Raw genomic sequence first — 27,692 nt, 5'->3', positions numbered from 1 at the left:
ATGAAAAATCCACACAGTCTTATGAGAGTGCTACAAAGCTACCTCTCATCCCCTAAATCACATTATCAACATGTTCTTCGGCCATAAGTCAAACCAACGTTTAACATTTGCACTTACTGTCTCGGACTGAGCCTCCTCTAAACTAGAGGATGTCTAGCCTAAAGTGGTGAAATTGTGGCCCTGGCCTCTACTAAACTGCACAATAACTGGCAGCACTTTAACACCCACACTTCCTTCACTGATGCTTCCCACCCCAACCAAACCCAAACACAGCGCCACGAAACAACGGCCACCACTAACCACGCCGGGACTTTTTGCTTATCCAAGCAAACCAACTCTTACCAACATCCCTGCTCCTTCTCTAAACACAATGATGTGGCCCAGCACCTATAAAAACAACATTCAGCAGGATTGTTTTATATATATTTATGACCTTGAAGCCTTGATGCTTCCTACATCATTGATCTTTCTTTCCTAATCCATCCACAATGCAATACATCCAACCATCCATGGCGTTAGCATGCTCTGCTTGGAGAGACGCTAACTTTGGAATAATCATTTTGGACTTATCCAAACCTGTCTCCTCTCCAGTTTTTCAGTTTGGAACAACTGCAGTCAAAGCTCATCGCCTGCCTGCCTGACAACCACACACCCAAACCAGTAAGAACAAAGGCTAATATCCCTCTTACCCATATTACAAACAAAAGTCCAGCAATCAGTACTCAGGATGCCCCTGTGGATTCTTAGGTAGTCAAAGCAAACTAACAACAGCAAAACACTGTCTTGATATCTGTCACAACACATGAATCTAACAAAGGTTTACAGCCAGCAGATGAATGAGCCTTATCTGGACTGACAACATAAACTACTATCAGTATAACCCTAATTCTGATTGTAACCTGATCAGAAATTTTCATGCAAATTTTTAAAATTGATCAATGAATCAGTTCACATAACTAGCAAACGGGTCCTGACCTGTTCTACGTTCCAATTTCAAATTGTGTTTTTGAATCAGTGTTACCTAACACAGAAGTCGCAATGTTACAATCACATAGATTTAGGTCTGGCGGCATGGCAGACAGCTGTAAATACAAAAATCCAACACTACCAATGAGTCTTGAGTTCCAAGCTATAAAGAAGAAGCCAGTCTGAGGTGCAAATCAGAGCTTTATTCAACTCAGCTGCATTTTGGAACCATTTAAGCTGCAGACTGTATAATGTGTTCTGCTTTGTGATTGGACGTTTCATGCCAAAATGCACCTTAGAAGTTATGTCCTTTTGTATGTAGGACTGAATGTATCTCCCACTTTAGTCATCAGATATTTCCTGATGCATCTGTTAATCCTTTTGATTGATGATTCAACTGAGAGAGCTTCATGTCCATCCAAGCTGCAGAAGTGCTTTAACTATGAGTCACATAACACTGTCTGTTGGAAAAATGAATGGGACTTGTACTCCCAGAGCCAGGGGAGCCTCAAAGAGCTTCTCTCAGTCGCAGTGCTGTTAACAGTGCAGAAAAATGAGAATGAGGATGAAGCCAGAGTTGATTAGTTGTCATTAATATTTCAATATTTGAATGAATCACCAGTTGGTAGATTGATTCTTGACATATGTGAATAACAGACAGAGATTCCTTTCTTTCTTTTTGATTCCTTTTGTTTTTAGGCACATGAGAAAAACGCGTTTCAGTTTCTTGAAGACGTTTCACCTCTCATCTACGTAAGGACACTCCCACACAGAGTTTAAAAGCCTGCAACTCCCCTCCAATTAGTTAGAACTGAAGAAGCCTCTTGGATGAGAGGTGAAACGTCTTCAAGAGACTGAAACACGTCCAGTTGCCTACGATACAGCACCTAGAACTTAGAACCTTCATCAACCTGTCATGTTTATGTTGTGTGATTGATGTGCATCTGTCTTCCTCCAGTGCACCATCAGACCACAGCGTGTCTTGGTTTTCACAACCTGACCACCACACCACTCATGAAGTCATATGAGATGATGATGAATTAGCATGTGGTGAACACAGATATCAATCTCACTTGTGGACTCACAACGTGTTGCGCTGGACTGGCATGACCTCGCCTTGCCATACCACAAGAATGTCTATTCAGGGGGAATTACCCTGTTCGGTATCCACTGAGACCTCAGCCATATGTTATGTCTGTTCACTCCTCCTTCTCTTGTTAGCTATGTCTTTCCCCTTTCCTTTCCTTTACCCCCCCCCACCCCACCAGCTGAGCAGCTGTGCAGATGTGAACACCTTGTCACAGCTTACGCTCACACTCCTCAACATTTGTTTTTCTTTGAGTCTTTCAAGCTGAGTAAGGCTCTGGGAGCGATCGGTGCATATAAACTCCCCCGTGTGCTCACTTGGCTCTTCTGTGACAGCGCCAGTTAAGTAGAATGTGTGAAACAGATGAAGATCATTCAGCAGTGAAAAAAAAATCCACTCATTTGGCTCTTTTCATTTGCAGTTAAAGTCCCTGTGACCTGACCTTAACTTCTCACATCCAAAGAGTTCAATTGCAGAATTCTTAATCTTTTAATCTTACTCTCCCCCCTCTCTCTATCCTTCTCCCTCTATCAACCTCTTTCTCCTTTTTGTGATTACAGGACATACTTATAGAGATTATGCTCGTGTCATCAGCAGATCAGCAGCATGCTACCGCTGAGTGCTCTGCTGGACAGATGTATGGCTGGGACACACAGACAAGCAGAAGGAGCACTGTCAAAGTGGCCAAGTCACTTCATTAAAGAATATTTAGGGTTACTGCAACTTGGTGCTTGGGTAACGCTGCATTCAACCAAACTAAATGGTAGGAATGCAGTGACATCTCTACCATGAAGTATGACAGAGCAAGAAACACCAATGATCTGACGAATGGCTGTAGTTCAGTCCGATTATCAGGAAACCAAAACTGCGCTAAGCTCTGCAGGTCAAACCTGAACCAAGGAGCTATTCTGTAAACCTTGGATTTTATTAAAACCTGTATAATTCTGACTGTTCTTGTTTTTTGCGCTATCTGACATTTTAGCATGCCATCGCATTCCCAGACCTCAGCAATTAACTTGGTGGGAACAATCTTACTACCTCCACCAAGGAGGTGATGGTTTCCGCTCGTGTCCGTTCATTGGTTGGCTTGTAAGAAGGATTACACAAAAACTACTCAACGGATTTCCACAAAACTTGGATGTACGATGGGTCAGAGGAGACCCCATTAAGCTTTTGATCCTGATTAAGGGACAGATCCAGAAATTGTTTCTCATTTTCTTCAATATGGTGTTTTTTGACACTGTCCTTAATTTCTCAGGCAATAATTCATGAATCTTAATGACAAAACTCAGTAATTTTTAGGTTGTTGGTATCTATGAGTGAAAACAATTTGATGCAGATCCAAATAAAACTTTGTCTCTAGCCGATTAAAATATGTTTTATGTGATTCTTGATGGCTGTACAAATGTTCATGGCAATGCATGTAGATATATTTCAGTCTGGACCAAAGTGGCGGACCAACTGACCATCTGACAGACCAACATTCCAAAAGCTGTGCCGCTAAAAATAAAAGATTCATCGTTTATTTTAGAAAAACCTAAATTACCCCTAAATATTACCACACTCAGTGAAAGCAAGACTGACTTTTTGCAAAGTTGCAGCGAAATAATCCATTGTGCAACTTCTTCTTGGAAGATTGATTGATAGATTGATGGAATGATAGATTGCTGGTGCTTGTCTGCATCTCTGCAAGCATTCATCTTGCAGAAGGAAACAACAATGGGCTGTTTAGAGCCAAATACAGCAGCTACTCCGCTAAATGTCCCACAAACAGAAGTCTCTTTTTAAAATAGCTACAAAAACACTCAGACATTTCCTGATGGCCAAACAAGTGACCAACCAAGTGTTTCGAAATATCACACTGGTATTCCTGCTGGATTTACAGGCCAACCATTCCTGCTTTAACCGCAGTATTTCAGTAGCCCAGGGGACTGAGGCAAGACTAGCTTTAACATGACTACCCCTTCACCCATAATGAAGGGAGAAAAAAAAACACAAGTCTTCTCTTCACCTGGTTTCCACTTCTGTTTCCACAGCTTGGGGTCAGAGTTCAAGAGAAAATAAATGCTTTCGCTGACAAAGTTATGTGGGAAGAACATCCCACACCTCCCACCGCCGTTCACTTAAACCTACAGAGCTATAAGGATAATGACTCGGCCACTTGTCCAATATTAGTTTTGCTCTCGGGAGGATACGCCTGTCCAGCAACACATTCTGATGCTTCAAGATGGGTAGAGCCTCGCTCTCCCCTCCAAGCTCCCGTTTCTGACACACCATTGATTACAAAGGTTACAAAAAAGAAAAGTACCATCAGCTCATAAATCACCTGCTATAAAATGCAGGACATCTCACTCCAAGCAGCCAATTGATTTTATACTTTTCATCCCTGCCTCTATAGGGCGGTTGACTTAGGGATTTAACTCACTCTATTAGCCTCGAATCACATGGCTGCAACAAAGCACTTTTGAGCTCAGTGGCCATAGGGGCCACATCCATGGCTTTGAGTATGTGTACACGGACAAACACGTGACTGTGCTTACCCCCGGAGCCAGCAGTACCATGAAAGGGAGCCGCACATAAACAGCGGCAAGCTTCTGCCATGTGAGACTGAGCTGAATAGTGAAAGTGGCACAAAGGCTGATTTAGACTAATTGTGCCGCATGTCCCTCTTTATGATGCCTGCATCTTTGTCCCCGTCGTTCTGCTGATGCTCAAAGGAAGGGTTCAACAAACTTCCTCAAAACAAACTCACTTACTCTTACTAGTATCTGGCCACTGAAACTTTTAAGCGTGTTCAGACAGAATGTGGAGCTGATTTTAAAGGCAAGTTGTGACTTTGCTTTGGGTGGCACAGACCGAGTTCAAGGGGTTCTTATTGAACTTTCTGACATAAATTCATGTAAAAGACGATGACAAGGAATATAATCTAGGTTCTCCTATAAGTCAGAGTTCAAGCTCTCACATAAACACAAACACACTGACACACACAAACGGCGGGACTTCCAAATGTTCCGATGGTGCATTATTTTGAAATCCCAACAGTCCAAAACATGTCAGACTGGACTTGATCCGTTATTCTGAAAACAAAAGCCCACACTCTCACTTTTCTTTTACTATCTTAGTGTGTTCGGTCGTGCAGGAAGCAACAAAGTCAGATGACCCTCATCGGGTAACCTTCGTTGTCATGGTAACAATAGCCATGTGACCTTTGTTGTATTGTATCACTAATGAAATGTGGATAATCATTTAAATTGTTAGCTTTTGATTTTAATGAATCTTCTTTCCCTCTGTCGCTCACAGAGAGGACAGCTCTGAACAAGACAGCCTGTTTGAACCCCCCAAAAGCTCTAGATTTTCCTGATTAAAGCCTTCCACACAACCAACCCATCCCCAGGTCATCCCTGACATAACGAATCACCAAACACAATTAATCCCCTACAGAAGCATTACAGACAGCTACAACCACCCCTGCTCTCCCTACCACCCAAACCTCTTTTTTCATCTCAGCCTATTCATATCCAGACATAAGAAAAAGAGGCGCGGCAGCTCTGCCAGGGACCCTGTCACTGTCAATTGCTACAAATGGACATCACCCAGCAGCGGCGGCTTACTTCAAACACCAGCGTCTCATTAGTAGGTCCAGCGGCATACAGGCTCTCCGGCTTGTTGAAAGAGCGCTGGTAGTCAAACACGGTCCCACCAAAGTGGAACTTCCCCGGCCAGTCAACAGTCCAGTCCCCGGTCAGGTAGTACTTCCTCTTAAGGGAGCGGACAGCCAGGTAGCTGGTGGAGATTTCCATTTCCTGAACGCGAATGCTTCTTGCCCTGGCTGGGACTATAACCATGGAGTAATACTCTGGGCAAACAAAGGAGAAGGAAGGAAAAGTCAATGTTAAATCATGGATATTTGTGATAATCTGTTGTCCCCAGTTTACCTCTTAAGGTAAAAAGACAAAGATATTAAAAAGACAAAGACAAGCTCACCGTTAGCCCTGTGTTGAAGGGTGTATTGACCCTTGAAGAACTTGCAGGTGGAGTTGTCTCCCTTACAGACCCCGCAGGCATCCAGAGAGGCCTTGGAGCCCAGGATCTGGTCACAGCCTACTGCCTGCACACACACAAAGACACACACGTGCCATCAATGTGGACAGAGCTGGAATTAAGAGGATGTCGGGGGGGAACTTTAATTCCTTTATTGTCAACATTGGGTATTTCACATAGCCACCGCACCTGACATCTGGATCGTAAGGAATATGTATGGCATCAACATGACTGCTTTGACAGCTAGACGGGTTTTCAGACAAATCCCCAATTAAACTAAATTATCTAAATCTCTTATCTGGGAGTGAAACTGAAAGTGATCACACCGGATGTGTCCACTGAAGTCATAGTTTGCGCTGCAGTAAAATAAGTAAAGTAGGTCAAAGAATTGTCTCTAAGATTTTATAAACATTTAAAAAACATCATTTGAACTTTTTCCAACATTTGTCTTCTTTTCAGGGCAGGTGGTGCAACTGCAAGTCCATCCAGAACTGCATTGTGCCACTTGATTCTGACACTACTATACATTGCTTTTGTTAGCAATCGTTTTACTGCACAGCGCTGTGAATCCATGTACCTCACACACTCCATCAATGCAGACATCTCCTTTGTTCTCAGAGCAGGAGGTGCCGTCTTTGACCTTGCTGGACATGGCGAAGAAGAAGTCAAAGTCTTCTGCGATGCAGTACAGCTTACAGATGTCCTCATCTGCACGGAGACAAACAAACATATAGAGAAACACTGATATCAATGAAGACGCTAGCCTCAGTAAAAGGTTCAAACTGTTGCAAGGAAGCCACAAAATTTTACTGATTCACCAATGTTCAATGCACCAAAGTAACTGTGGCTACTGTACTGCAACCTGTTACACATACAGTACAGTACAGCTCCTGCTGGGCCTGAATTAGAAAAGACAGGAACTGACTATGAATGCACCTGAGGGTATTCATGTGGGGCTGTAGGTTTATTTTGTAGTTCAGATCAGTTATCACAGACAAGTCTCTACAGCCATCTTTGATTAAAATAAATGACGATGAAGGTGACTTGGCCCAAGGTCCTAGAAGGCAGTTCAGACTCTGTTCCTCTCTACATCACCTCCCATTCATCAACAGCTTAAACAGGCCTGGGACGGCGGCCAAACACACTGCTCTCCTTCAGTGCACCCTCTCTCTCCCTCGCTCTGTGTAACAAAGCTGGCCTGTAGGCTTCCTTTTTAAATCTATCCCCACTGTGTCAAAGGGTGCAGGTGGCTACATGCCTCCCATGCACATTACACAGAGCGATCGTTTCCTCCAGCTTTTTGGCCCTAATCACCGCAGCAGTAAATAGAGGTTGGCATTACAGAAACACTTTACAAAGGAGATTCGGACTAGCAGAGTACAGTTGGGTGCAGAATATAAAATATCGACGGATTTAAGGCAAGAAAAAGCTTGCCCTGAGCACACTGCAACTCTCTGTGTGTTTACCAGTGCTGTGGCCTTTGATCAATGAGGTTTCTTTACTTTACTTTTCTTTACTTGGGATGTCTTCATAATCCTTGGAAAGCACTGTGTTTTCTAAAGAATCTCTTAGTTACAAAAGATACAACGGAATTATAAATACTCTCACAGACTTTTGCAAGAAAATACATCATAAACATCATCAGTGCAAAATCTAAATTTAACATTAATGAACCTCGGGAGTGAACATCTTTAGACTTGAGTCGGATATCAACTGACCAACCTTACCGTCCACTTTGGTGTAGGGCTTCCACTTGTAGTACCAGCCCCTGAAGGGCTTGCTATTGTACTCAGCGCACTGCTGAGCCCGGAAGTCCACAGCGTTAAGAGGACACGGCCGAGTGTTGCAAAGCTGGTTGAGACGGCTTGACCCTGAGCAGAATTTACCGTTGTTCTGTGGCCTGAGTGGAAGACAAGAAAAGACAGGAGAGAAGAAGAAACAATGAAACAATGAAAAACACAGATCATTTTCAGAAATATACTTCTTGTTGTATTACCACAACTTTACAGGGTATCAACAAGCCTATTTAAAAAGTCACCTGATGTAATAACTTAGATACAGACAAAACACAGAGGGCTGATCAGGGAACAAGGTGCACAGTGTACGTGGGACAGTGAAGAATTGCGATTGACTCATCACAACACACGCTTCATACGCTTCTAATGTCAAAATATATAAAATATATAAGAATGCAGATTTAATGCACTTGCAATGGCTTTACATGTCATGTCATTACTGCCAGTTTCATTCCAATGATCTACAACTGGCGGCGGCGACAAAGTAAACAAGGATGTAAACAGTGGCTCGGTTCCAATGTGAATGACACTGAACCCTCAGAGACTTTGAACAATGTCCAAGGTGACATCATCACAATCACAAACACATCACATCATCACAAGAGTCCTGGAGGTTGTATGGCTTCTAACCCTGTCTGAGGAATGCAAACGCACTTTGTGATATTTTCAGTGGAGTGTTGAACATATGTTGAAACAAACCAAAATATTTGGAAGTCCCCATCCAAGTGAAAAAAAATTAAATATACATATTGCTGGTAAACAACATATGTGTTCACAGTTAAAGGAAACATCATCTGGCCCAATGCATGATTCCTCTATTATTGCTATTTTGCTTACGGAAAGTATGCAATGCCAACCGGAGAGCCCTTAAAAACTTGCTGAATTAATGTTCGAAATGTGGAATAAAATGCCTTGAACATGTTTGTGAGACCTCAGGGATACACACAATTTGTTTTGGTGAGAAACACTAGATGTAAACTTCACCTTTGTCTGTTTGTAAGAAGACTAAACAAGGTAGAAAATTCAAGATCATCATTTTAGGCTTTCTCTCTTCGATTTTCCCATGATCCACAACAAACGTGCTGCCTTAGTTCATCAAAAACACCTCCTATCTGTCAGTGTAGGGTTAGTCAAGCTCAATCAAGATTGTGGTTAAAACAGGACTGTGAAAGAGAAGTTTGCATACTATGTCAGATGTGTCCACGCCTCTTTAACCACACGGGAATAACATAGCAACATAAACAGGTAATGGAGCTTTTAAATGCCATTTAAATGATAAAAGCAATCACCACTTGTTAGTCAAAGACAAGCAGAGTCTTGACATTCAGTAAACATCAAGATGCAAATTCTGACTTCCCAGGCTTTCTAAACTCATGCCAGGCATTCCAACACAACCACCAGCAGAGAAAATTGAGTTTAGCTATGTGCTAAAGTGGTCTGCAAACACACAGAGTGAGGAACCATGCTGATCAAACATGTCTCATAAAACAAACTCACTAAGCGTTACAATGTAATGAAGGGCTTTGGAAAAGGAACTGAAAAGTGCCTGATAGAAACAATAAACACCAGGAGGCCGACGCATAACTAGTGATGATTCTTTTTGAATATCGCCAATAAAGCATTATTGAAAATGTCTGCATGAACGTCAGCAGCGAGAGGCAGAAGCAAAAAAATACATGTTGCTTCACTTCATTTTTCTTTTAACTCCAACCATTCATCCCCTCCATTCAGACCTGGACTCAATCAAACAGTGACCGAGCTGCCAAGAATGATAGAGCTCCGTTCAAGGTGTGTGTGTATGTGTGTAAATCTGCTCGGCGCTGATCTTGCTCCCCTTGGTTATGGGGGGGGAATTGGCCCAGGTTTTCGTAGGCCTGATCCTATTAAGATTTAGCGGCAGACAAATGCAGCACATATGGTAATGTGCTTACGGCGGGCCAGTGGGGGACTACGCCGTATACTCCGTCAGCCAAGGCCTTTTTGATCAGAGGCGAGCATCAAATAGGGACAGTTTACTGCAGAAGGGAGTTTAATGCAATTCATGGATTACAGACAGTCGGGTCTGAGTTTCACAAAACTCCTTATTTCTCTTCTTTGTCTTCTCTGCTTCTCTCCCTAGATCATCCTGCATCATTGCAGCTGTAAATCTGCTTCCAAACAACAAGACAGAAACCAGATATGACAAGTTCTCAGTTTGTGTTTGGGTCATTCCTCTTCTGTCCCTTCACTCCAGCTCCAGCGCAGCCCTCAGGATGCTTTAATGTACCAGGAGCCTCTTAAATCCGAGCCGAGACTGAACTACCGTAGGTCAGAGGTCATTGTGTCTAGTCTCGTCACCTGCTCCCTCCCTTGCCCCTCTGGCGACATCCCACATAGATCCACTCCTCTGCAGTCAAAACTCCTGTAAAACACCTTTGCAAGTCTACTGGGAGTCTTTCTCCAAACGAGGTCCTATCTGAGCACCACCGCCCCCGTCATCATACACCCCCCCTCCACTCCCTTTAAATCGAGTGTGTGACAAAATGTGCTCCCCACAAAACCGGGTCAAGATCGTGAACCTAATCTCCTAGGCTTGTTGGTGAGGATTAGGATGACTGTGTTTGATCTGGCAGGTGGTCTACAGGGAACGGAGGGAGGTGGGGGGAGGGAGGGAAGGAAGGGGAGAAGATTCGTTTTCCGTCTTGGAGCAACTCCTAGAAGGGAAGGCTTTAATCGGCTGATCCCATAGAACTCTTTTACAAGACGGAGCAAAAGATACATGCTAGCCTCGTAAAATGGATGGGTTTGTGCAGAGTCAAATGAAGGATTTTAAGACTTCTCCTGCTGGGTGAAGATTTTGTAGTAGGGCAGAGGTGAATGTATATGCCGTCATATCTGTAATGCTAACCTCTAAATAATGCATTTGTATCAGAGATATGGATTCCTAAACATGTCATTTAGGCACGTACTGCAAGTTTGGCGAGAATCTATCTGTTTAAAAAGTGTCACGTGCCAGTGATCATTGACGAGGACAGCTCAGACAGTCCAGACAGTTCAACTCAGTGGTGAAGATGACATTAGAGACAAGCAGTCAGATTCGGGCTAATCCTTCTCGTTCTGTTCAGATTAAGAGCAAAGGGGGCCCTGCCAAAATAATCGCAGATTACTGGGGACGAGCACAGTCTGAATGTCATGAGTCAGGGACTAAAACGTGACTCGGGGGTACATGCCGCTGTCAGGAAATGGTCTGAGCGTGGCTGAATTCTTTTAGTGGAGGTGTTGTGGTGGAGTTCAGGGAGGTAAAGAGATGCCATTATTAAGACATACTCCAGCCTAATGTTGATGTCTTCACGTGAGAGTTCTTGAGTGATCTGACAACTACTTGGATGTGTTTTGATAACGTTATCATGACTTAGCATGACTGGATCCCCCCTCTGTTCCACTGACCCCATAACTCACAGTTTAGCAGCATCAACCCATATTTCAGCGGCTGCTCCTACAAAGCACTCTTTAGTGCCACAGGAATGATAAATGAACTTGACAGCTAACCTGCTTTACCCTCTGTGGCTCTTTATGGTCTGCCAGTCATGGTGTATAATGTGTATCATATGAGAGCCGGTCTGCCTCAGAAAACTTTTTGGTCTTTGATCCCCCACAGGGATTAAGAGAAGGGTTAGATGTGACAGACAGAACAGCCGAATCAGTTTCTGCACAGCTGTTAAGTAAGGAGTGATGAAGCCAGTGGAGTAAAGAGGATGACAGACAGTAGTAGACGTGTTTGGATATCTCAACAGACTCCTTAGTGGAGGGGATATGATGCAGACAAAGGGCTATATTATATTATATATACTGAAAGAATATGTACAGTCTCTGAATACTGAGCGAAACTGAGTCAAAGGTCTTACTGATTACATTTTTATGTACATGAGTCATTTTTTCAGAAATACTGTAATAGAATAAATCTACATAGCTTGTAGGAAGGTGCAGAATAAAATATCTCTTTTCCTTAAAAATAATATTATGCTTGTCAATTAATAACTTAAAATTGTTTTGTTTTGTGAAAAAAAATATAAAAATTATGAGTTCTACAGCATGTGACCAGCGTACTGTACTGCCCTAAAGTTAACTAGCTAGCATTAGCAACGTTAATGTTTGCCAGCATTGGCAACGTTAACTGTAGCTATCAACTCTCAGCAACATTAAGTTCGCTTGCTAACATTAGCAATGTTCACGTTTGCTTGCTAGCATTAGCAACGTCTGCTGTCGCATAAAACTGGCAACTACTTGAGGGGGCCAGATAATTCAAACAATAGCGGTTTTGTGACTTGAAAGCAATGGAAGCGGGGGGATGCCGTATTTAGTGACTGAATGTTATCAATAACATCTTTAAAATGGAAGCGCTGAAAGAATGTGAAGGTTCATTTTAAGTGCGATAACTCAATGAAGTTTAGGTGTCAGTTAAAATGTAAATCTTAAGCAAATCTGATGTATCAGTTGGATAAAAGGGCTGAAAAGAAGAGTCAGTTGAAGATAAGTTATTGAAAAGGAGGTAAAATCATCAAAGTACAGGTGATCAGTTGACCTGGACAATTTAGTTAAAGTAAGTTCAAATGTATAAACACTGGCAGTTCTGGGAGATCAAAGAGCTGAAAAGTTTTGTTTGTTTGTTTGTTTGTTTGTTTTAAAGGCGATGACCTTAGACTTGAAAGGGTTTGAAGTGTTAGTTGAAGTGTAAGTATTGAAAGTAGTCGAGATGTCGGTTGAGTTGTAATCGCTGAAAGCAGAAGAACTCCTAAAAAGAATAAGAAATGACAGTAGTGAAACCACATATTGATGTGTAATGAGGAAGATGAACTGTCAGCTGTGGAGCAAAAAGATTAAAGTGCTTGAAATGTCAGTTTAAGCTGAACCACTGAGGACAGCTCAAGTGCGTGCAGTGGAAATGTCAGCTGGATTATAAGCGCTGACTGTTTTGATTCAACTCTAATTTCCTGACACTGATTCCAGAAGTTGCATTAAATTGCTCAGGTGCGCCTGTTATTTTGTCTCGCGGTGACTCGGTGTAGGCTCTCGTGTGCAGTATTTGACTGACAACCATGGAGATTGTGTAAATGACTATATGAGATGAAAAGATGATTGCATGACGTCATTTTGATATTCCAGTCACGTATGCAGACTTGGCTAAAACACAGTCTGCAAGTGCGGCAGTAACTAAGAAAGCAACTGCATCCCTAATATCGTTGTCATGACAACAACATCTCACCTGCACCTCTGTGTGGAGACACGTAGGATTGGATGTGACATGCCACTATGATCTAACCTGCTGTGACTAATTCCTAAATGATGGCAATCATTAACCGAACGGACCAAACAGAAGATTCTTTGTGATGAAGTTTGAGATCCGTCCACCAATCAAGGTGGTGCAGTAGCCTTGGATGTCAGCCATTAGTCATGATTCTACTGGAAACTTATTGTGGTATGAGTGTCTGGTTATATTTTGTGTGTAGATATGTGTGCTCATGGTCGAATACGAGTTATATGTGGCATGACTGTTTCCTTTTATAGTGGTAGAGCCACAGATTGATCTATAAGGATACTTCTGAATGAAACGTGTCATTAAACAGCAAGAAATTTGTTTTTAACTAAATATCAAGACTTCCTCAAATTCTCTTTACAGCTGGCTAATAACACAACTACGAAAAACATTAGAGGTGCCGTCTAAGAATTTGTGTTGACTTTCTTTCTATTTGATTGGCCACGTGTGAAAAAAACAAAAACAAAACACAGTTAATTGGTTCCACCTTCCTGATCATGACTGTTCCTGAGTTACAGTATGGAGGAAATTGCTAGTATAAACACACTCTCTTCAGGGAGAAGACTTTAAACCCTGAACAACAACAAAACTTGTTCAAGCGTTGCATACAATTACAACATAATGTCAGTGTTTAAGGAGACCTCTGTCAGACTGGTCGCTGGATTACAAATACTAAACAGTACAGGCAAGAAAGTGGCTGAAATGAGTCCTTTTTCTGAATATCCCATTGTCTTGTACTGAACTTAAAGGGCCAAATGACTGCAGGCCAGGACGATCGATTAGCTGACAGACCAACAGTAAATCTAGTACTGTATTGCAGTGGCGTAGGCAGACACTGTATTTTGGGTGGGCCAGTCCCAAAAAAAGGACTAACATAGACAAACTGAAAAAACTGCGACAATCTTACTTTGCAACATTCTGCATTACTACATGCTCAATCATAAGAGAGCTCAGTCTATAAAGGCTGTGCACAACTGTATAGACAAAACCTGTCTATTATATCAGAAAGGGAAGCGTATCTCCTCTACAGTGCACAGCACTGTTAATGACTCATTTTATTGCACAAAGTGACAACTAACCATAAACCCAAACAGCAGAGAAGGTGTTAACATACTGCATGACATCACACATCAGACAGAAATCGCACATGTAACATATCCCTTTGCATTCATTACAGCCATCGTTGCTTCAGTACCTCGGTCAGCTCACGAAAAACAGCAAATACGCACGCAGCTGTTTACACAAGTCGACAGTAAAAGGAAATCAAAGTATGAAAACACCCAGCCGAGCGATGTTTGAACTGAGAAAGAACAACACATTCCTTCATTTCTATAAAATCAACCACATACAATGAAATCTGGTTGAAATGTAGCTTCTGTGCTGAAATATGAGCAGCTCATTTCCAATAAACAATGTAGCCTATTAACAGTAGGCCTATGTGGCTGATACACATTACTTCCTGTGAGTAAAACAACAGGCCTACCTTTGTTGTTTCCATGGCCTGCAAAACAAGGAGGCAGCTCATTTTGAACATTTAGGCTCATTAGAGTTCAGTTTCTGGGCAGCTGCTCCAGACAATTTTGGATCCGTGGATCATATTTGAACTTGAACAGTACGAGAAAGTTTCCTTTATTGAGAGCATTTTCCCTGTGTCCTCGTAGGGGGATGTCCTGCTTGGCATAAAACAGTACAATATCCAAAATGACCTCTAAATGGTCTCGATTCCTCTCAATAAAGGAACAGTCCATGGCATCACGGTTCATATGATTTAACACATTTCCCTGGCCTACAGTTTGGTTTGCCCTGTAGCTTTGAAACTTAAGCAGTGAAACGGAGTGTGGCTTGCTCGTCTGGTGTTTTTCACATGCCTGACGCAGGTGCTTCCAGTCCACAAACCCCTATCAGCTCAGCTCCACTGGGGAAATGTCTGCACATTTTACAGAAAAGTGCATCCTTACTACACTGTATTCCAACCAACTGTCACACCACTTTGATGAGCAGCACCTTGATTTTCCATTCCTGAAGGTGCAGGGAAATACCTTGACATTTGGCTGTGAAGTTGTTTAATCAATCCCAGATATATCGGCGGGTCAACCCACGTCAGGCAGACCGGGAGAGAGCTCTGGCTCACCGTCTTGTAAGTGAGTGACACTGAAGAACTGGGCTGGGTGGTCTTGGTCGTTGGAGGCAGCGGCTTGTCTTCTACCTCAACTCTTGCTTTTTTAAAATAACTCATTAAAGAACTTTGTTCAGCCATTATTGTGGCTGCAACGTTACATCGGCTGAGAAGCCAACTAGCTAGCTGGCTGACTGAAGGCAGTCCTGTCGGAATCATAGCAACCAAATACGTTCCAGGTCGGGGGCTTCCTTCAGCTTGTTTCAACGGTTACGTTTATTTATTTATTTAGTTTCTTACATGAATTTTTGTATTTTCTGAAATGTGGGCGGGCCAGTGCCGCTGTGGCACATTACTGGCTACGCGCCTGCTGTATTGTAAGAAAGTGAAACGAAGGCCTTAAAACCCCTAATAAATCAAATAAATTAATCAAGTGTTCTGGCGAATAACAACGAGGGACTGTACATCTGTTATCAAATACAACATTAAAACCGAGGATCTCTCATTTTCGTGCAAAGACATGCACAGAGCCCACTGCTAACAAAGAGAAATGCACTGTGGGATCTGGGTCTGCAGAATTATGTAGAATTACATTTGTGTGAGTGAGCAGCAATGGGGGGACGTTCGCTGACCGTCTTGGCAGCTTTGAGAGAAAAAGAGCATGCTATTAGGAGATTTTCCTCGTCTGGAGCATGGGGAGAGATAGTCTGTCTGTCTGGACTGTCAGCCTGACTGATGAGAGCCGTTATCAGGCGCATGTGTGTGTGTGTGTGTGCGTGCAGAGTACGAGTGTGTACGTGCATGTGTGTGCTGACAGCTACCTGGCAGAGAGCGCGTTCAGGTGTTCAGAAAGGAAGGATTTCGAGACATGCGGCTTTCAAGAATTGTTTTCTGGCCCGAACTCAAAGTCAGACTTTCATTGTAGAGACGAGCGCGTGACAACATGAATCTGTTTGCCGACTTAACAGCATTAAGAAGTTGGTGATGAATTAGATTAATAGAAGATTATGTGAGTTTGTGCACGTGTGTTTACCTTGGGCTGGTGCAGGAGCGCTCCCTGTACATGACCCCTCCTCCGCAGGATCTGGAGCAGTGGGACCACTGAGACCAGGTTGACCACTGGCCGTGGACCGCTCTTGGACCATGCTCCCCGTATTTGACGCACTGACCCCTGCGACACCACTGGAGGAAAGAGAAAGAGAGGGAAATGAAAGAGAAAAAGACGCACAGAAATAGCTTTCTTATCAGGACTTGAGCATTGGCCCGGGCTTCTTGCCTGAGTTTCCTGGCTTGGACAAATGCCCAGCACCACACCTGGACACTCAGACTCTTAAGCTGCAGCCAAAGCACCACACCCGGACCGGTCCAAGCCAAACCTACAAACACACATCACCACCTCTGTCCCTAACTGATATCATGTTTCGATATGTGTTCGGCTGTTTTCTGTCCAGCTGGAAGACTGGAAGAATCTCTCTTCAGCTGTCTCCTCTGCTTTTTTAGTTACTTTAGTTCATGAGAGTGAGAATACTTTGACTTATCAAAGCTCTTAGCTCTTATATTCATAGTCTTTGCTTCGATGAGTAATTTTAAGTTTTTACACACTGAACTTATTACTGACATGTGGGAACACCATGACATCACCACAATAAAGTCTGACGGGTTGTAAACATCCCAACAGTTTATCTTAACTGCCCAAAATGTCAGTCATAATATCTCTTACACAGCACAGCTACAACAGACAAGTTGAATTAGGAAGTCGGTATTTAAACTGTGATGTATAAACTGTGTTTCCAACTGACAGTTCGAAAATGTATGTTTTGCCCTAATTACATCCACCAAGGAGGTTATGTTTTCACCCGTGTCGGTTTGTTGGTTAATTTGTTGGTTTGTCAGCAGGATCACACAAAAACTACTGAACTGTTTTCCACGAAACTTGGATGGATGAAGGATCTTGGTCCAGAATAGATCCCATGGACTTTTGGCGTGGACAAGGATAATAGGAACTGATCCAGGAGTTTTTTTCTGACTGTCTTTAACATTGGGAAATAGGGAGTTTTTTGACATTTTTGTTCATTTCTTAGGGTAAAATGCATGGACGTCAATGAAAAGAATTCAGGCGTCTTGATTCTTGATTATTCAGTGGCTGTTATCTATGAGTGAGTACAATTTGATGCAGATCTTAATTAAAGTCTATTATTCTTTCGCAACACAATGGAGATTAGGATTTCATCTGCATTCATCTGCACCTTACATTTGGGGAAATAAGCTTACTCCTTTCTTGCCAAGAGTTAGATGAGAAGATTGATACCACTCATGTCTACGATAAATACGAAGCTACCACTAGCAGCCAGTTAGCTTAACTTAGCACAAAGACTGTAAACGGCGGGGCAACAGCTAGCCTGGCTCTGAAAAAAAGGAACAAAATCCATCTAGCAGCACCTCTAAGACTAACTAAGCAAACAAACTCAGTGTAAAAAACACACAATGTGGTGTGTTGTGGGTGCCTTACTATTTCTTATGTCTCAGCTGGGAAAAGCGACTACCTGAAGCCATGTCATCGCCTCAAGGTTACCAGGCAACCAGCATAGACACGCTACCATGCTTACCTAGCTAGCAGTTTCCTGACATGAGTGTAAGTTTCAGCAAGAAAGCAACAAAGCGTATTTCCCAGTTAAACTATTTGTTTAAAATGTGTCTGACCATCATGTTCCCTGCCCCAGTCAAACCTCAGTTTAGCAATGTCAAACCAGTCCCACATCTCACCAGTTAACTTGGTGAGTACATCTTATAACCAGTAGGAATGGTGGACCAAAACCCAGGTCGTAATATATAATAATAATCTTAATACTTAAAGTATCAATGACAGTTTTGTTTGTTGTTCTCTGGTCATTCATATTCTAAAACATATCCATATTATGAATCCTAATGAAACACATGTTTGTCCATTTGTTGCTATTTAGAAATGTATGCATGGTGTCTAATAAGAGCGTTGAAGTGAAAGTGTCAGGCAGCAGAATGAGTGGGTAGCTGCTGTGTGACTTTTCCTCACCATATCAGGACCACAGCTGGTGCCTTCTGCTGCAGGCATGAACTTCGTCTCACACCGGTGTCCTGTGCGATGACACCACAGCGACTTGCAGATGTCCTGTCAAACACACACACATACACACAGTGTGAGATGTCTATCAGATATGGTGCTGTAAAAGGTTTTCTTATGACCATAAACTTTTGGCATCACGTCCCTCCCCTCTTCCCTCTTCCTTGACCCGACTGCACCTGCTTCTTGCCAGGACCACCATCACGCCAGTCGATCAGCCTCTACCGCCCTGATAACCGGGGATAAGCTTCTCCACAAAGCCTCGGTGTCAAATCTAATTACTGTACTTCTTTAATGAAACGGGCTATAATTGTATGTGTCATCTGACCCAACAATACAGAGACAGAGCGAGTGAGTGAGCACAGAGGGAGAGCCGGGGTCGAAAGACAGGCGGCAGAGTCTGGCAACCCGCCCAACTGAAACTGGCAACAAGAGAGGAGGCAGAAAGGAAGGAGAGCAAGAGAAGGAGAGATATCTCCGGTGTATGTGTGTGTTTGAGACATGCTGATCATCTTCTCTGACACTGAGCAGGTGGTTGGCAGCCACAATGGCACGCTGAAAATCATTGTATATGAGCCCATGAGGGACAAAAACAGGAAGGAAAAGTGTGAAAGGCAGCTCCAAATCCACTGTTAATCAGAGTGTAGGTTAATTTACCACCCACCGACATGAACGCAGCTTTAAGAAATGCAGATGTAGTATTTTATCTTCTGTTAGGGAAACATAGCAGGGTTTTAAGAACCGTCAATGCGATGTCATGTGTGCTAATCCGTCATATATACGATTTGTCAAAGTCCCCTTTTTCCCAGCAATTACAGCCCCTGAGAGGAAACCCTGCAGTATTTAAAACAGCATTTACATGTGAATCGACATCTCTGAATACACCGAACGTAAAGGCTTATACCAAGACCACAAGGCTTCAAGGGGGGAGCTCCGGGGGAGGCTGGGGACTCCCATTGAAATGATGGAATGCATTTTAATGGAGGGTCAAACGTGGGGGGTTTGAGGTTGTTATGCAAAGATCATGTTAATTAATAAAGTGCCAATTAAACACTGCATCATTAGCGCTGTAAAGCAGACAATTGAAGCTCATATGTGATCTGGGTGCTCCATCTCATTACTGGGGGCTCATCTAGTGAGTCTTGCTTTAGGCAGAGGGACTCATGAATAATACTTGATGTGGGATTTTTGGTGTCCATGTAAAACCAGGACTACACAACTGCTGTATAGATTAGGTTCTTTGTAGCTGCAGGATGCAGGGTTAATCTAATGATCTACTGCAGGAATGAGCTTCCCTCCTTTCCTTTCTTTCTTTAGCGTATAGTGCTGGTTCGTATAGGATATGATTGCTACCCTTTTGGCCAGAACTTTCTCCAAAAAAGAGACTTATAATATTGACTATCAAGAGAGTAGAGCCAGACCAATACTTGATTTTTGGAAACGATACCGGCACTAATATTAGGGAGTAAAAATTTCCAACTGTCAGAGTTTCGCAAGAAGGTGAGGACCCAAAGGCAGACACAACAGCTGGCTGGTCAGGAACAAAATGCAAGCTTTTTATAAAGAAAGCTGATAGTTGGAAAACAAAAAAATAAGAAATCCAAAAATCCAGAATCCAAAATCCAAACAACAAAGGCGGGCAGAGTAAAGGCCATAAAAAACAAAACATTCAAAACTCAGGCAACAAAACAGAAATCCACTAGAAGAAATCTAAACAAACCAGGTAGACAAGGGTGGAACACAGGACCAGGGGACAGGTGAGACATGAAGGAAACGGAGGAGCCAATGAGGGAAACAGAACACTACAAAATAAAACAGGAAATAACTAACCAATAACGAAAACCATGACACCGATAGGATACATCGGGCAGTATAAACACATTTTTGGCAATGACCCCTAAAATATGCACCTTTGTCTACCTGTGAAAACAATGTTTTATGGAGGTAGGACAGTTTAAAGTTTAACAATAAACATTATTGTCTAAAATGACATCAGAGCACTGTAACAATAACCTTTTATGGCCACTGCTCAGCACTGGAAGAGTCACACAGACGTATTATCACCTTTGATATAGTTGATTGATTGTTGGCAAACAATTTGATATTTGACAAATCCAGCAGAATTCAAAGAGTTTGAAGTCCAGTAAACACTCTCCTTATAGCTCTGTTTTGGTCTCCACTAATTGTTGAGAGAACTATCTGGCTCTTCAGCTGCTAATTGCTCCACTTTGTCTCCACCAGCTTGTTAGAGTTGGCTGATTGGACGAATAGAACTTGGCGCCCAATTGGAGTCCATCACTGGTTGTTTTTTCGGGTGATTGTTGTCATTCTAGTTTGCCAGTTTAATGGTCTGCCAGCAAAGACTGAGTGAGAGCCACTGCTCAGCATAAGACTATCATCACCAAGTTAACCCAGTAGCACAGTATACAGCCAAAGAAAGAGTGAACACATCAGCAGGTTGTTGGCTGGGGGCAGGTGAATGAAACAAGCCAGGTTGTTGTTGGCTAACCTACAGCTAGTCGCTAAATTTGGGTCTGTCATTTGGTGCTGAGCAGGGAGCGTAATGGTTTTTGCTGATTTTTCTGAATAGAGGAGCAGTGATAATGAACCAAAACAGTGGGCACAAAAAGCAAAATAAAAAGCTTAAAAATGCTATGAAGCTCCACAGAGCTAGAGGGAACTGCAGATGATACAGATGACACATCTCTGAAGGTTGATCAGTGTGAGTGAACCCTTTCACAGACAAGTTGTCAATTTTAATATAGAAAATAAAATACAATTTTCAATGATAGCAGCTTAAAAACATGCTGAAAGTGCACAAAGTGGAAATCTCACCTTGACAAAATCAAGACCGCACAGTTTGGCCTTGGAGCCAAACTGCCACTTGCATTGTGTGTCTGCGTCATACAGCTGCCCGGGAAGCTGTTCGGGGTACTTGTACTGACCGATCTGCTTAGGCTCGTCCACCAGACAGGATGCCTGGGCTGTTCTGGTGAACACAGCAAACCACCCGTGTGTCAAAAAGAGAGCAACAACAACTGACTGGCAAATCTGAAAGCGTGCGGCGTTGAGGCCTACCCAAGGAAGCGGCTGAGGTACTGTCGACTGCAGGTGGACCAGAAGAAGACCCCGTTGTTTCCAGCCAGGGTGGGAGACATAATGTTGCCTTCTGTTTTGCGACACGGGTTCCCCTCGCCATCGTGGATCATCCCAAAACTGGAGGAAAAAATGAACAGTTTTTGTCGTGATGATCAAGCTGATGTCATTGCCCCCTACCTTTTTTATATTTCACACTATATAATAAAAGGAAAATATAGCATGTAGGACAGAGTCATCAGAAAATTTCAGTGGACAGCTTTAGGCCCTAAGTCAACATGTTTCTGGGCATGCCTTCCATTTAGCTGGCTGAACTCATGAGGATATTGCAGTGTATACATATTCTGACATATTATCACCTGGGCGACTTAACAAACACACTTTGTCGCTAGTTTATGTTGTGAGTATGCCAAGTAGCAGAAAGAGTTTTACCACAACTTAAAATCTAAATATCAAAAATAAAAGCCATCCCATCTCAATGGAAACGTACAAACACAAACACAGAGCCGTGTGGCCCAAGGCAGTTTCCATTATTCTCTCATAGAGTGTCGCAGAGGGGATGAAGTGGTTAGCTAACGTAATGCTCTAACTCCAGGCTTTTATTTGTTTCTTTAAATCAGGCCACATTTATGTCATTTAAAATATATTAATGCATCCACTCACAGCAGCATAGAACAAATGTAGCAGGTGGTGCAGTCTACTCGAATGTCTGACACACTTTCATCTGTTTAATTGTATAGGTAACAGTTCTGTGCAATATATGTGTCAGCTTTGATTGTGAAAGCAGTTTTGCAGCTGTAAAATACAATACAGCTTTTGTTAAACATACTTGTGTCCAGACTCGTGAGCGATGGTAAAAGCCAAGCCCAGCCCTGTGTCCTCATTGATGGTACAACTCCTGTACTTGCTGCACATTCCACTGATGGGGGCGAAACCTGCATAGACAAAGGAAAGGGAGAGAGATAGTGTATTTTATTTGGTTTTTAACTACAGCACAGCAGCACTTAATGATTACTTTCATTATTGATAAATCTGCTGATTATTTTCATGATTAAACGAGTACTTGTTCACTCAAGAAAATGTCAAAAATGTTCATCAGATTGTCTTCAAATTGCTTTTTTTTGTCCAACCAACACTCCAAAACCCAAAGACTCTTCATTCACCATATGAATGACAATAGCTGGCAATTAACTATTTGAGCAAAAACTCTTAACTGCAATATTCTAACTGTGTAAAAAGCAGAAGCTTAACAAAATCAAATCTCAAATCTTTAACATAAAATCCTCCTCCTGTCTCTTTCGCACATTATTTCTGTTGAAACCTCTGACAGACTTGGCAAACAACAATCATCTGTCATATTTGCATAATGCATACGTGCATGCATGGAGGGGGATTTCACACTGGATGTGAAGTCCCCGGCCAACTTAACTTAAAGTTTGCTCCCAGGCATTTACAGTCAATCATGTTAGAGGGCTACTGCTGATGGTGGACCTGACAGCGTTAGGAAAAGATAAGCGATTGCAGAGTTGGGGTTTACAGTAACTGACAAGCTGATGAAAATATTCAGTAGTGGTCAAAGTTTTTTCTTATTTTCTGGCAGCACTTTCTCCCAGTGGACCCAAAAATATAAGAACATGTACGGTAGAAACATCAACATGCGGTTGATGAATGAGCCTTTGACTTTAAGAGCCAGATGTTAAACTTTAACAACACTGGCAAAATATGGGTCACATATAACTGTGTTAGTGTTGTTACTCTAAAATCCGATCGCTCTTGACATGTGTCTCGGCCCATCAATGCCGTCTTAGTCAATGCCTATTTCTGTTACGGACGCAGAAGTAGCATACAGCTAATAAATCCTTTTACTTGTGAGTTTCACCTTTTTTAACTCCTGCTGTTAATGAGATAATGTGCTGCGCTGAGATTGCAGGCAATTAGTGGTGTGAAAGCAATATGATTAAGATATTAGCAGGATTACCTCACTACATCGATATTGTTCCAGCTGCCTTTAGCTCTTAGAAGCCCTCAGATTCATGTGTAAACTGAACTTAAGCTCATCCATTCTTGCAACACTGCTCCCTTCACACATTTTTCACACAGATTTGACAGACAACCATGGCAGGATTCGTTTTTAATGAGCTCTTTTCCCTCAACGTGACAGTTAACCAAAGGGATTCTTGCACTTCTGGCAGAGTACCTCCAACACAATGTAGCTGTTGGTCACAGCAACAAATGATTGCCATTCTTCACTTGAAATTTCTTCTGCTTGCACCTGTCAAACTCCCTTCACTCCTGTTGTAATGACTACACCCACAGTATCACCTCTCCCTGACTACATGCCCAAAATGACAACATTTATGTCACGCAGAGAGCTCGAAGTTGTCATCACTTAAGACAGCTCCAACATCTCACAGAACGGTGTGGTTGTACAACATACTGTCAACTGCTGCTTCCATTTGGCTAAAAAGTTGGTGGTTTGGCTTTTGAGTTTGTTAGCTGTATACAGTCTTACCCAGGGTGTCACAGGGCTCGTTCTTCCAGGAACAGATGTCCAGTCCAGTGAGGAGAATAGCATGGTCATGCCGTTTACCACCTTTCCCCACCAGACCTGACTGCCACTGACAGAAACTGTTGAGGGACTGGTCGGCATGGTGATTGATGGTCAAGCCCAGCTAGAAACGGAAAAGGAAGAAATAAAGATATGTTGGTGTGCTCCATGCAAAATGACATATTTTTGCTGAATTGTTGTCTGAGTCCACTCACCGGGTCCTGTTCCAGTAGTAACAAGCTAACCACCACAATGTTGATGTCTGTCCCAATGGTGCCATCTTTGAAAAGACTGGAAACCTGCAAAAGAGGAGATAAAATTGTAACTACTAAAATCCCACAAGCACAACCATTATCTGGATTGGCTTACAAGCAGAAAAGCAGAAGAAGGTCCACGTCCTTGATCATGCATAAGTCTTTAACTCACAAAAATAAAAAGGCAGAAGGTCAAGATCTTCATACCCTTACAACAATTTCTTTAACCTGCATGATGAGGCTCATGCGTCTGATGGAGATTACTGAAGGCATCCGTGGGCTACTTTGTCTTATCCTTGCTCGCTTGTTTGCTTGTACTGTAAACAGTGGTTAAGAGTGAGGAAGTGAATGACACTGTCTTTGGAGAGTTTGCAAAACTCTCAGAACTGTGCACTCACACCCACAGTCTGATCAACCTGCTGTCATCTGCCAACATATACAGAAGTATCCGCTGCCGTTACCACCAGACAACAGAGCGTCTTCTTTAATCAGGCTGCGAGACTCCTCAATTCATCCTCAAGAACATGCTAGCAGATTAGCTCACTAGCATTACAGCTAGTTCGGCTATCCCCCTTAGTCACATGACTCTCGCCTTGCTGGTTATAGTGGTCTGGTTATGAGAGTTGGGAGAAATGGAGTAGTACAACATATTTTCCATGTTTCATCGAGCCATCATAATCTCATATGTTACATGCCACCTCCTCCTTTCCTTCTACTCCCCTGTCCCACCCTCACCATATTCATGACGGTGAGGACGTAGGTGGTGACGTTGTCCCTGCCGTGTTTCTCCAGCATCTTCCTGTCTGCCACCACCAGGGTCTCCACGTTCAGGCTCCCCACCCTGTTGGAGTTAATGGGCGATCTCTTTGCCCTTCCTGGCCCTTCTGCCTCAGGTATTGCAAACTCGTCAGGCATCATGAAACGGTCCTCAGCGGGAGGCTTGGGAGTGTCTAGGAGGGCAAAAAGGGAAGGACGGAAGGGAGGAGAGACAGAGAGAGTATGAGGGCGAGAGACAAAGAAGAGGGAGAGAGACTTGGCAGTGAGGGTCAAATGAATGAACTTTCTTTTTCCTGGCTCGTGCCAGGTGATAAGAGAACAAGCTCTGGTGTTGAAAGGACAGGAAACTCACTCCCCACGCTGCTTCCTACCTCTCACCACTAGAAGGAAAGATAAAAGTGTAAACTCGCCTGTGGGCTGGATATCCTCAGTCTGGTGTGGCCCTTTTACAATGGACGCAGTGCACTCAAAAACATTTACTACAGACGTTAATCTTTCTATTGAATTTTACACTTTTATGATATAAAGTGGTGATAACCCTGCAACAATGTTTTATGTTACACATTACTGTGTTAGGGCCCATCAGCCCGTCACTTCTCTTCCTCAACATAAAAACAATTATGAGATTGTGAAGTATAAGGAATAAAAGGTTCCCTTACATACATTGCTTGCGGTGTCCGCAGAAGTGTTGCCTCTGCAGCTTTCCATGCTGGTAGTCATGGTGTTGATGATGCTGCTGATGATGGTGATGTTGAAGGTATGGGTTGTCAGGTCTGGAAGAACTGGTGCTAGATGGGCTGCTGGATCTTCTGTGGATAACGTGTTCCGCTGAGCGTTTGTAGACGACATGTGGGTGGTGGCCATCGGGGGCGCTGTAGTTGTGTTGTTCAGCCAGATGTTGGGGTAGCGGGGCAATCAGATACTCCTCCTGAGACACACGGATCAAACCTGACTGGAAGAAACAATCATGAAAGGCAGAGACAATGAGTCACAACAGATTGCTCACAAAAGCCCACAGAAGTATTTCCAGATAAATGTTATATTTCTTTTAAAAGTGAAGTAACCAACTTAACTACTAAGAGTTGACTCTAAGGTAACCTTACCTTCACCTCCAAAACTTATGATCACCTTACATTGCTTTTTCATCATTAGTTGCCCCTTTTTTCACAGCTTTGTACATATCGTTAATATTATTTACAGTTCATTTTTGTATATGTTTTTGACCATCACCTCAGTGTCTCAGATAACGTTAGCCACATTAGCTATTCACTTAGCTCAGCTAACATAGGTTGCTGTGGCTCTTTTTTACACTGGTGCTTGGTGCTTGCTATCAAAAGCAACTGAAGCGATTGATGTACACTGTCTTGCAAAAGCGATCAGTAAAGCTCCAAAATCATTGCTCATTAACTTGCGGTGTTTTTCTTTATTTTAGTAGCCAGCTAGGCTAGCTGACTGGCTAACCTCGCTAGTGAGATAATTATCAAAAACAGTAAAAAAAAAAAAAAAAAAACAATAAAATCTAAAAATGAACTGTAACTGCTGTTAACAATATGATAAAAGCTAACTGTGACAGGTGAAGTAACTAACTTAAGGATTAAATAGCACTACAGTTGGAGGCGTGGGTAACTTTACTATAGACTTACACTGGAATAGGAGAGTAAGTGTGCAGAAAGGCACCTGTAGCATAAGTATGAACTGTATCAAATGGTTCTTGAGTTGCTGCTTTCAATGACAACCTGTCTGGTCCATACACAGACAGACTGTTGCCATAATGACATAACATCCTGCTGTACATACCTATCAAGCACCTCACAACACTTCCAGTCTCCACTACCTGACCGTGACAGAGCTACAGTGTAGCTGGATCAGCTGTTGAGTGAAGCCAACAATCCTTCCTACTCTAACCAGACATTAACCTCCAAACTCACCCAGATCAGCCCCACACACACTCACCAGCCAACTCTATCTTAACATTAGGCAGATGTGCACAGTTCAACACCTTACAGCTGTTTCTGGGAGGAGATGTCTTATTTATTTGGAAGCCACAATAGTGTGAAATTCAAATTTTGTGGAGAGCCAAGATTTGTTTTTAATTGATTTTAGCTAAATCTAAATCATGTGTCCAACTAGAATGAGTCTACTCCAGGTTAGGGCTTTGCTTCATAACAGAGTTTACTCAAAGCAGACCACAGTGCAGTACTTGGAGTTGACATATTCATATCAGTTACAACATTTGTTCCTGGCTTTGCTTCTAGTCCTCTTTCTCAAAATAAAGCTTATTGTGTAATTGTTTTTTTTCCAATATGTCATTCAGTTCAGAAACATTTTTGGAATCGATTAATACAATTGAATGGGAAGAGACGGTTTGTTTGTGAGGATTCCAAATCTTTTGCTCCTGGAAATGTTTATCGCAAATCTAAATCAAAATTAAAAAAGCCTTTTACCTCATTCGCTACTTCATATAGTCCCCGGCACTCACTAATCTCACATCGTATCGTATTCACGTCAACAATTTGACTTTGCTTCTACAGAAAAACAACAAGCCCAGCTTACTATCACACTGTCACAGCGGCAGACTACCTCGGTGTTTTGGGTCTCTGTTTTTAGCCGAGTGGCCTCAG

The 27,692-nt window shown here is 42.6% G+C and overlaps 1 protein-coding gene across 1 annotated transcript in view; it reads right to left on the bottom strand.

Moving 5' to 3' along the window:
- adamts18 (ADAM metallopeptidase with thrombospondin type 1 motif, 18) overlaps positions 1 to 27,692 on the bottom strand; it is a 63,087-nt gene that overhangs the window by 19,890 nt on the left and 15,505 nt on the right. Inside the window, exons 4-16 of the mRNA XM_073464596.1 lie at positions 25,735 to 26,023; positions 25,030 to 25,244; positions 24,256 to 24,339; positions 24,005 to 24,164; positions 22,322 to 22,427; positions 21,475 to 21,612; positions 21,232 to 21,385; positions 18,349 to 18,444; positions 16,333 to 16,481; positions 7,822 to 7,994; positions 6,672 to 6,802; positions 6,038 to 6,161; positions 5,665 to 5,909 (exon numbers count right to left, since the gene is read on the bottom strand). Coding sequence (XP_073320697.1) covers positions 5,665 to 5,909; positions 6,038 to 6,161; positions 6,672 to 6,802; positions 7,822 to 7,994; positions 16,333 to 16,481; positions 18,349 to 18,444; positions 21,232 to 21,385; positions 21,475 to 21,612; positions 22,322 to 22,427; positions 24,005 to 24,164; positions 24,256 to 24,339; positions 25,030 to 25,244; positions 25,735 to 26,023 — 2,064 coding nt within the window. The remainder of the gene's footprint in view (positions 1 to 5,664; positions 5,910 to 6,037; positions 6,162 to 6,671; positions 6,803 to 7,821; positions 7,995 to 16,332; positions 16,482 to 18,348; positions 18,445 to 21,231; positions 21,386 to 21,474; positions 21,613 to 22,321; positions 22,428 to 24,004; positions 24,165 to 24,255; positions 24,340 to 25,029; positions 25,245 to 25,734; positions 26,024 to 27,692) is intronic.

The sequence above is a fragment of the Pagrus major genome, chromosome 4 (assembly GCF_040436345.1).
Source record: "Pagrus major chromosome 4, Pma_NU_1.0".
In the NCBI taxonomy this organism is placed as follows: domain Eukaryota; kingdom Metazoa; phylum Chordata; class Actinopteri; order Spariformes; family Sparidae; genus Pagrus; species Pagrus major.
Note: the sequence above shows the minus strand (reverse complement) of the source record. Positions and strands in the feature narration are given on the sequence as shown.